This window comes from Mobula hypostoma, chromosome 22 (assembly GCF_963921235.1).
Source record: "Mobula hypostoma chromosome 22, sMobHyp1.1, whole genome shotgun sequence".
NCBI classification, from domain to species: domain Eukaryota; kingdom Metazoa; phylum Chordata; class Chondrichthyes; order Myliobatiformes; family Myliobatidae; genus Mobula; species Mobula hypostoma.
Window position 1 is genome coordinate 40916297 of NC_086118.1, and position 10958 is coordinate 40927254.

The window sequence follows — 10958 nt, forward strand, 5'->3', positions numbered from 1 at the left end:
ACAGAAAATTACAATCTTATTTGCAGATGATACTGCTTGGTAAATATGGTCTTACGTCCTTACTAACATTACCATCAAGGACTTATTCATTTATTTTATAAAAAAAAATTCTTAAGTGCTGCCAAGATTCTCTAGAATCAGTTCTTAACTTCATAGTAACAAGAATCCCAAATGGCCTTCACTGGAAAGTATGAATTGGAGAGTCAGGAAAACTTTGAACAACTCATGAAAGCTCTGGGTAAGTTTAAATGGTAACTCATTTTAAAATGTGTTTAAGTGCATTTATGAGGGATATAAATCAATTACTGTGATGGGCAATATTGTGGTTAAAATCAGTCTGCATTTGGGTGCTCAATAGATGATTGATGGCAGCTCACTTATTTAATCTGACATTTTATGTTCTACTTAGTTTTTCCATCTGATCTTCATTGCAAGCTACTGCATTAGAAACTTGTTCTGGAGCTGAAGCAAGAGACATCATTTTATGGGACAATAACTACTTTGATCATAGATTTCAGATTTGTACAGATAGTTGCTAAGTGAAATATTGATTTGGCTGTAGTGTTGCTTTGAGACACAATAATTGAAAAATGCATGTTATTTGGACAGGCTACTGATAACTGGAAGTAATTGTCCCAGAAAATAAAATTAAAGTGTTTCTGAGTTGAAATTCTAATATGATGAAACTAGGGTCTTTCAATCCACTTGAGAATTAAGTACAAATACTTTAACTCGATATTTTGCATTGTGGCGCAATAGTTGTATTCAAATAACAAAAATGAAATGCAGAATGAAAATGCTGGTGTTTTAACCTATTTCTTAAAGCCCTTCCCACCTATTAGTATGACATCCCATTTTGTTGCTTAATCCTCTACAACCAAATCTAATTTCTCTGTCATTGACTCACTCCTTCAGTTTTGAGTTGGATAATTATTCAACTTAAGGACCTGATCCATGTTTTAATGCAAAAATGGACAACATATTAGGGTTCTGTGTTACCAAAGGTAAAAGGCTATACTGTACTCCCACTTATTTGATTTGGTGAACTTTGGCTTTAATTAGCTTCTGCATCAAGAGACAAATTCTAATTTCTTATTACTTCTCTCCCCAATTAGTGGCTACAGCAAAAGTTCCTTTTGTTTCTGTGAATGTTTGCAAAAGGAACTAGATGTAATACTATACTGTCGTTCATTCAGAAAATACGGGTCACCGTAAAAGAGTTTCACGCACCATATAGAGCACACAGGAATGATTTTTAAAAATGGTAAGATGGTTTATTAAGGAAATGCATTTAATACTTGGGTCCTGCAGTTTTCTAAACTCCATCTGAAAGGGGGCTTTAATTGGAGAGGGAAACTAACTAGCATTAAGCAGAGAGCAGCATTGCTTTTGAATGATGTACTCGATAAAGAAAAATTGGGGAAGAGCTTTTTAAAAAAAAAACATAGTTTCATCACTATTTCGTTTTTGAAAACCATTACATCAGACAACATGTATACATGACACAAAATCTGGAAGGGATTATGGAAAATGTTATGGTGGCTGGCAAATTAGCAGGCACTGGTGCACCTGCCCCTCCTCCTCTCCAACAAAGAAAACAAATTGTTTTCTTCCCGTCTATTGAGCCCCAGGAAGATCCTGATAATGGGAGTGGAGTAAATAATAGAATTATGCAGTTGAACTGGCCCTTTTAAAGGGATTAAACTGGATTGTTACTGATTTGAAGAGTCTGACTTTGTATTTAGTAATGTGTATGTGAGTGGCATACTGTGAAAGTTAAAAGTTTCCCCAAACAGAGTGCTAACTCCTAGTCTTGCTGTAGTCTGAAGTGCAGCACTTGCATAGTTGTAGGTGGAATTAAAGCAAAATACTTCTGTAAAGTCACTCATGGTAATAACATCAGGGTTCTTGGTGTCAATATGAATATATGCCCTTTTTATATTTATTTTCTTGACTTAAATACCTCAAGTAATAGAGACTAAATTTCACTGATAATTGTGACACAAATTTCAATATTGCAACTTGTGTTTGCTTCAATGCCAATTTATTTCGCATTTGTAAACAACTTTAAGTAATGGCACCTCTATAGTCTGCAATCCAATACACTTGCTTTTAATTCAGACAATAAGAACCTAGTGTGCCTCTCTCCATGGCAGCATCTATGGAGAGGAATAAAGAGCTGACGTTTCATGCCAGGATGCTTCATCAGGTGAAGGGTCTCAGCCCAAAATATCAGCCAGACCTGTTGAGTTCCTCCAGGATCTTGAAAGTGTTACTCTGAATTTCCAACATCTGCCGAATCTCTTGTGTTAATGATGCGCCTCTCTCCCTCCCTGAGTTGAAGAGTCTGACCTCCCATGAGAAAGCAGATGAGGACTCTCATGTGTTTGTACCGAATCACAGTAAAACGTTCAAACTCCTTCCATGCTAGTGGAGAACATCCTCCACCTGGGCTTCCGCTGCAGAAATAACAGTTAATAGGTCTGAGGGTGCTTTTCACTTTCCTGCGGATAGTTACTGAATGATTTGTGCATTTGCTTTGATTAGGATTCTCAGATGATATCATAAAGAAATATAAAGACAAAAGCAGCGCTGTTGAGTTTTCTCAAGATGGCGATTCCTTTCAGTGCACTTACCACTTTGGTAACAGAGTCATTACAAACAATTTCACCATTGGACAAGAGACTGAATTTGTATCTTTCACAGGGCATAAAGTTAAGGTAAGAACGCTCACATTTTTTAAAAAAGAAAGCAATTTCTAAAAACAGCTGTTAACCTACTTAATTCCAATTATCTTCATGTCTGAGACTTGATCAGGCCATAAGACATGGGAGCAGAATTAGGCCATTCTGTTCCACTCGGGTGGAGTGAATATGAATCAAAAGTCCATCATGGCCAATTCATTATTCCTCTCAACCCCATTCTCCTGCCTTCACCCTGCAACTTTTGATGCCCTTACTAATTAAGAACTTATCAACCTCTGCTTTAAATATACCCAATGACTTGACCTCCACAGCCTGTGGCAAAAATTTCCACAAATTCACAACCCTCGGGCTAAAGAAATTTCTCCTCATCTCTGTTCTAAAGGGATGTCTCTCTATTCTGAGGCTGTACCCTCTGGTCCTAAACTCGCGCACTATAGAAACCGTCCACTCTACGTAGGCATTTTGATGCCAAATAGGTTTATATGAGATTCCCCCTCTTTCTTCTAAACTTCAGCATGTACAGAGTAAAACCACTGGTCATATTTCCCAGAACAAAATTTACTTTGTTTCCTTGAAGCTCGTTAATAAATAAATGGATTGTTATACATCATGAGCAATTTCTCAGGTAAAACCCAGATCAGCAATTCACAGTGTATTTTATTACATCTCAGTTATATCTCTAATCTTTTCATCCATTTTTAATTACATTTATTTTCTCCGGATTTGTATTTCTTCATGAGCTTTATTAGTTTATTAATCATCACATATTTGTTTTGGGCTCCTGACCTCTCTCGTAATCCCATCCTTTGAAAAAGAAACCCCTTCCACAAATTTACATACACTGAAAAGTTCTGATGATCACGCCTGAAAGAAATCAATTGGCTTTTGCTGAAGTAAAATTAATGTTTAACATTTATCTTAATAGATAGCTTATTGGGGTGATAAAAAACCCTAAAAGATCTTGTATTTTGCTGGTGGGGGGAGTGCAAGGGAGAGTAGTGTGCTGATCTATTGATCCTATTTCATGAAAACTACTAAACATGGCTTCAGGATTCAACAAGCCAAGATTTTACATTCCAAAAGTGCTTTCTATATACTGTGGCATGCAAAGGTTTGGTCAAATAGCTTAGCGAGTAAAAGATGATCTGATTTCCAAAAGGTATAAAGTTAAAGATGACACATTTCTTTAATATTTTAAGCAAGATTACTTTTTTATTTCCATCTTTTACAATTTCAAAATAACAAAAAAGGAAAAGAGCCCAAAGCAAAAGTTTGGGCACCCTGCATGGTCAGTACTCAGTAACACCCCCTTTGGCAAGTATCACGGCTTGTAAACACTTTCTGTAGCCAGCTAAGCATCTTTCAAGTCTGGTTTGGGGGATTTTCGCCCATTCTTCCTTGCAAAAGACTTCTAGTTCTGTGAGATTCTTGGGCTGTCTTGTACGCACTGCTCTGTTGAGGTCTAGCCACAGATTTCCGATGATGTTTAGGTCGGGGGATTGTGATAGCCATGGCAAAACCTTCGGCTTGCACCTTGAGGTAGTTCATTGTGGATTTTGAGGTGTGTTTAGGATCATTATCCTGTTGTAGAAGCCATCCTCTTTTCATCTTCAGCTTTTTTACAGATGGTGTGATGTTTGCTTCCAGAATTTGCTGGTACTTAATTGAATTCATTCTTCCCTCTACCAGTGAAATGTTCCCCGTGCCACTGGCTGCAACACAAGCCCAAACCATGATCGATCCACCCCCGTGCTTAACAGTTGGAGAGATGTTCTTTTCATGAAATTCTGCACCCTTTTTTCTCCAAACATACCTTTGCTCATTGCAGCCAAAAAGTTCTATTTTAACTTCATCAGTCCACAGGACTTGTTTCCAAAATGCATCAGACTTGTTTAGATGTTCCTTTGCAAACTTCTGACGCTGAATTTTGTGGTGAGGACGCAGGAAAGGTTTTCTTCTGATGACTCTTCCATGAAGGTCATATTTGTGCAGGTGTCGCTGCACAGTAGAACAGGGCACCGCCACTTTAGAGTCTGCTAAATCTTCCTGAAGGTCTTTCTCAGTCAAACGGGGGTTTTGATTTGCCTTTCTAGCAATCCTACCAGCAGTTCTCTCGGAAAGTTTTCTTGGTCTTCCAGACCTCAACTTGACCTCCACTGTTCCCGTTAACTGCCATTTCTTAATTACATTACGAACTGAGGAAATGGCTACCTAAGAATGCCTTGCTATCTTCTTATAGCCTTCTCCTCCTTTGTAGGCATCATTTATTTTAATTTTCAGAGTGTTAGGCAGCTGCTTAGAGGAGCCCATGGCTGCTGATTATTGGGACAAGGTTTGAGGAGTCAGGGTATTTATAATGCTTTGAAATTTGCATAACCTGGCCTTTCCTAACGATGACTGTGAACACGCCATAGCCCTAACAAGCTAATTAAGGTCTGAGACCTTGGTAAAAGTTATCTGACAGCTCAAATCTCTTGGGGTGCCCAAACTTTTGCATGGTGCTCCTTTCCTTTCTCTCACTCTAAAATTGTACAAAACAAAAATAATACACCAATCTTGCTTAAAATGTTGAAAAGAATGTTTCATCTTTAAATTTATGACCTTTGGAGATCACTTAACAGAAATTTTGACCAGAGGTGCCCAAACTTTTGCATGCCACTGTATAAGACCATAAGATATATAGAAGCACAAGTAGGCCAATCGGCCCATCGAGTCTGCTCCGCCATTCAATCATGGGCTGATCCAATTCTTCCAATCATCCCCACTCCCCTGCCTTCTCCCCATACCCTTTGATGCCGTGGCTAATCAAGAACTTATCTATCTCTGCCTTAAATACACCCAGTGACATGGCCTCCACAACCTCTTGTGGCAACAAATTCCACAGATTTACCACCCTCTGACTAAAGTAATTTCTCTGCATCTGTGTTCTAAATGGACGTCCTTCAATTCCAAAGTCATGCCCTCTTGTCCTGGACTCCCCTACCATGGGAAATAACTTTGCCATACCTTATCTGTTCAGGCCTTTTAACGTTCAGAATGTTTCTATGAGATCCCCCCCTCATTCTCCTGAATTCCAGAGAATACAGCCCAAGAGCTGCCAGACGTTCCTCATGTGGTAACCCTTTCATTCCTGAAATCATTCTTGTGAATCTTCTCTGAACCCTCTCCAATGTCAGTACATCCTTTCTAAAATAAGGAGCCCAAAACTGCACACAATACTCCAAGTGTGGTCTCACGAGTGCCTTATAGAGCCTCAACATCACCTCACTGCTCTTATATTCTATACCTCTAGAAATGAATGCCAACATTGCATTCGCCTTCTTCACCACCAACTCAACCTGAAGGTTAACCTTTAGGGTATCTTGCACAAGGACTCTCAAGTCCCTCTGCATCACTGCATTTTGAATTTTCTCCCCATCTAAATAATAGCTTGCCTGTTTGTTTCTTCCACCAAAGTGTTTTGAAAGGGTCTATAACAGTAATTTTTCTATAATCTTTTACAGTGAATGATGAGATGGGTTTACATCATCCTGTTTGGTTTTCTTTAGGCTTTGGCCAAACTGGAAGGTGAGAATAAGCTCGTTGTCACAATGGACGGGTTGACTGTAGTCATGGAGATGAGTGGAGACCGAATAATTGAAGTAAGTCACTGTTACTACCGGCTTCGCTGCAGAAGGAGTTGGAGCTGTTCTTCGCGATTGCTCATAGTCTTATCAAAGGCCAGATTCCATGTGTGCCAGGAACTCTGACTTCATTAGATTTCTGGAAACCTCTCACTAAATCATGAGCTTGAATATTCCCTTCTGAGGTTTAAAGTTGTTATGTGCTGTCTAGCCAGTACATATAACACCTAATCAATTTATACAACTTAAAAAATAGAGAAAAAATAACATTCTGGATTATTCCACAATTATAAACAATTCTAGAGATATTATCATTCTGCTCATTGAGAACAAATGGCTAAAAGCTGTAGTCAGACTGAAATTAACAGAGTTAAGAGGAATGTTTCAAATTACTTAAAATAGCAGATTGCCTGAGGCATTAGCCTAGGATCAAAGGTTTAGACTGACTTAAATTTCCCAACTGAAGGAGTGATGATGAATTTATTTCTGAATTAAAGGCTGCAGAAAAAAATATATTGAATGAACTTTCAAACAATGCTATCTACACCAATTAAGAGAGTTTGCACAACCAGTATGGCTGATGGCTAAATGCTAAGCGAGCTGCAAACTTGCTCCTCCAGGTTCAATGCTGAATTCTGCAGCTGTTTTTATGTGCAGTTTTAATGTTCTCATTCTGGCCATATGGTTTTCCCCAGCTGCTGCTGACTCACTTTGGTGTCTTTGAACCTGCAAGGGCCAGAATAACATCCGCTGTCCCAGCTGAATCTCATTAGCATAATGGCACACAGTCATGTAGCACAGAAATAGACCGTTGATTCACTGACTCAGCTCTGGACAGTCGGCACCCATTTACACTAATTCCATTGTATATTTCGCACATTCCCATCGAATCCTCCCACTGATTCTACCACTCAGCCACACATCAAGGGTAATTCATAATGAACAACTCTTCCAGCACGATGGTGGCGCATTCCAATGCAGTGGCCTGTTGGGAGCAAATGAAAGATGCCTTTTCTCTTTGTGAGATGTTTTTTATGATTGCAAGACTACACTGGACAACAAGAACTTCGGGTACAGCACCAGTGAGCTACTCGTTGATTGGAGCAGCCGAAGGATTGGGTTCAGAGGAGCCGACCTGGGAGCAGACCGTGCTACTCGAAGGCATCGGAGTAGGCGCGCAAAGGTGCCGTGCACGGCTGATTGTCTTGGACGTTTCTCTTGTGATTCCAAGATAACATAAGCTGACGCAACCCTGTTTCCCTTGTTTGGCGGAGAAACAGGCAGCTGTGTAGCCTCGGTTGTAGCTCGGTTGTATTGAGGACTGAGCCTCTAGTCACAGACTCGCCTACTGCTGCAGTTCAGATGAGGAGATGCCGAATGTGGTGCAGACTGGCGTCCATGTTTGGTTGGACTTTGGCCTCTCCCATCAGTGCTGTCCTTCAGTGTTTGATCAGTGGAGTGACAGGATGATTTGCGGGAACTGTACCATCAATTTGTGGGACATGCCACTCAAGCTCTTGAAATTATATATATATATGTGTGTGTGTATGTTTTTTGTGTGACTTGTTTTTTTGCTCGCTATTTTTTATGTGCTGTGTATGTTGCGCACTTTGGCTCCTGAGGAACACTGTTTCATTCAGCTGAATTCACGTATGGTTGAATGATAAGTAAACAGTTTGATTTGAGACCAACTTGCACATCTTTGGGACGTGAAAGAAGTCTGGAGTTCCTGGAAAATCTCACAGAACATGCAAACTCCACAAAGACAGCACTGGCAAATGGATTGAATCTGGGTTACTGGAGCAGTGAAATAGTAGCTCTGCCATTGAAAAGTCTTTTTATTTTAGCATTTCCAGTATTGATATTATCAATATTATGATGATTATGATCATGAGGACACACAGTCCCCTTTTTATTGTCATTTAGTAATGCATCCATTAAGAAATGATAAATTGTTTTTCCAGAATGATATCACGAAAACACATGACAAACCGACTTTAAAAACTGACAAAAACCACATAATTATAACGTATAGTTACAACAGTGCAAAGCAATACCGTAATTTGATAAAGAACAGACCATGGACACAGTAAAAGTCTCAAAGTCTCTCGAAAGTCCCGTCATCTCACGCAGACGGTAAACCTCCAGCGCCGCCAACTTGCCGGTGCAGCATCCTGGAAGCATCCAACCACAGTCCGTCTGAAAAACTCTGAGCCTCCGGCCCACCTCTTCAGCACCGAGCACAGAGCACCATATCTGCCAAGCGCTTCAACCCCGGCCCCGGCAACAGGTGATACACAAAGCCGAGGATTAGGAGCCTTCGTCTCCGGAGATTCTCGATCACACAGTAGCAGCGGCAGCAAAGCAGGCATTTCAGAAGTTACTCTAGATGTTCCTCTGCGCTTCTCACGGCTGTCTCCATCAAATCCGGATTGTGCACGGCCCCTAGTTACACATAATCGATATTCATTCGGAACGGCCGTGTGTGCTGCGTCGCGTCGCCATCTTCTCCTCCCTCCCTCAGTCCAATTGCAAGTCAGTTAATTTATTGCGAGTCTTGGTCCATAATCACTTGCAGCAGTGAATTTTAACACCACATTCAAGATACTAAAAGAATTTTCTTAATTTTTGTAGTTTTTAAAAGATTAGCTGCTACACATTAACAATTATGTACAATAAAAGTAGTTGTTATATATGAGCCCTAAGGCATTCAGCATTCAATGGGATTGTAAAATCTCTGCAGATTGCAAATTAAATAAAAAAACGTTTTCATTTCACTTTGATTTTACCAGCTTTATTTGCTGGAGTTTAAAAGACTGAAGGGAGGGGGGTGGAATCTCATCGAGATCTATCAAATATTGAAAGCCCAAGAGAGAGATACCTTGGAGAGGATGCTGCCTGTAGTGGGAGAGTATAGGACCAAAGTGCACAGCTTCAGGTTAGAAGGATGTCCCTTTAGAACAGAGATGAGGAGGAATTTCTTTAGCTAAAGGATATTGAATCTGTGGAATTCATTACCACAGATGGCAGTGGAGACCAAGAAATTGGGTATACTTAAAACTTAATTAGTGAAGTGTCAAAGGTTACAGGGAGAAGGTAGGAAAACAGAGTTTAGAGGGATAATTAATGAGCCACGACTGAATAGCGGAGCAGACTCATTGGGCCAAATGGTCTAATTCTGCTCCTATGTCTTATGGTCTTATAGAATCCCGATCTGCTGATGAAGTTACTCTGAATCAATAATAAATTTTTATCTTTTCAGATACTTGCAACTAATCCTGTAATTATAGCTGGTTTTGATTCTGCCTATTTTGTGATAAGCATGTATAATAATTAAGCATTTCACTTCTGTACCTTGCTTTCTTTTAGACTTTTACCAATGGAGAAGTTACCTTCAAGAAAATTAGCAAAAGAATATAAAGTACATGAAATGAAATTAAATGAAGCCTGAACTGCACTGTGTTAATGAAATGAACTCAACCACTTTAAACTCTGATTCAAATGGATTATTAGTTAATTAATTCTGTGAAAAGAGGTTTTAAAAATTCTGTCCCTGTTAAGTACATAATGAATACATCACACTCTGAAAATCTCTAGAATCTGGTTAAATGGTTTACGGAACAATTTTAACAGTTGCCTGGAAGGAAACATGTCCCTTATGTAATTATTTGTTTTCTGTAAACTGAATAATGACAATTGCTTTAAAGCAGTATAAAATGAGTTTAGCCAGATGCTGAATTTTTTTTTATATAAAAAAGCAAAGTACTGCAATAAAAACAGATAATTGATGTCAAACATTAGTGATGTAAAGATTTTGCCTAGCCTAAGTATTCCAGAATTGTCTATAATTTTACGCAAGTCTCGACAAAATGAAACTGTTAGAATGGCACAACTTTTTTTCTTCTGAACATTTTTGTTAAAATTATTCTCATTAGATAATGTAAGGATATTTCTTAAGGAGTGAAAGGTAATAAATTGCAAAGGGCATATGGATATTAAGTATAAATAAAACTGTTGTGTAATGTTTATGGTCAATTTGCAATTCGAAATATTCTTTTCAAAGTTTAGAAAGAGTTGCGCTCAATAATGACACTAAGAGATTAAAATTTAAACTCTCTCCCATTGTCTCCTAGCTTTGTTAGACTACCTTACTGTGGCCACATTAGGTCAGGTCTTTAACAGTTGATATGGTTTTGAACACATGCCAAGAAAAATAAAATTATCAAATATTCAATAGTCCCCACATTTTAATTTTCACATGACTTCAACAAAAGAAGAACTCACCTTCTGGATCTATTGGGCAAGTTTTTCCATGGCTGTTCGATCTTTACGATGGAGTGCACCCTACCACCTGGAGGCCATGTCATTTATGAGTGAAAAATTAAATACATAAAATAATTATTTAAGTAGATCATCATTAAAAAAGAAACAATTTATAGGGGGAAAATAATTTTCATTGTGTTGTTATAATGACCCTTTCATCATGAAGACCAAATAACACTTGTCTTCAATGCATCTACAATTGATTTTTGTATGGGGAAAAATGAATTACCTGATGATTTGAATCACTATAGGGTAATATGTTAGATTATTGAGTACTTGTGTTAACTAACTATGTAGCAGTGAATCA

At 38.7% G+C, this 10958-nt stretch overlaps 1 protein-coding gene across 2 annotated transcripts; it reads left to right on the forward strand.

Annotated features, from left to right (window-relative positions):
* The first annotated feature begins 171 nt into the window (after positions 1-171).
* Positions 172-10308, forward strand: LOC134360305 (fatty acid-binding protein 1, liver-like). Of its 2 annotated transcripts, none has more exons than XM_063074515.1 (4): positions 172-238; positions 2548-2720; positions 6254-6346; positions 9698-10308. In XM_063074515.1, the coding sequence occupies exons 1-4, from the start codon at positions 172-174 to the stop codon at positions 9746-9748; spliced, it is 384 nt and encodes a 127-aa protein (XP_062930585.1). In that variant the 3' UTR covers positions 9749-10308. The 2 variants fall into 2 exon arrangements, with proteins under 2 accessions (XP_062930585.1, XP_062930586.1); XM_063074516.1 differs by lacking the exon at positions 172-238 and adding an exon at positions 1195-1264.
* The last annotated feature ends 650 nt before the right edge of the window (positions 10309-10958 follow it).

Bases quoted from the DNA above. Each gene is read 5' to 3' on its own strand.
- LOC134360305 (XM_063074515.1), top strand. From the start codon at position 172: ATGGCCTTCACTGGAAAGTATGAATTGGAGAGTCAGGAAAACTTTGAA. The intron at 2,721-6,253 runs GTAAGAACGCTC...GGTTTTCTTTAG, and splicing joins TCACAGGGCATAAAGTTAAG to GCTTTGGCCAAACTGGAAGG. The intron at 6,347-9,697 runs GTAAGTCACTGT...GCTTTCTTTTAG, and splicing joins GTGGAGACCGAATAATTGAA to ACTTTTACCAATGGAGAAGT.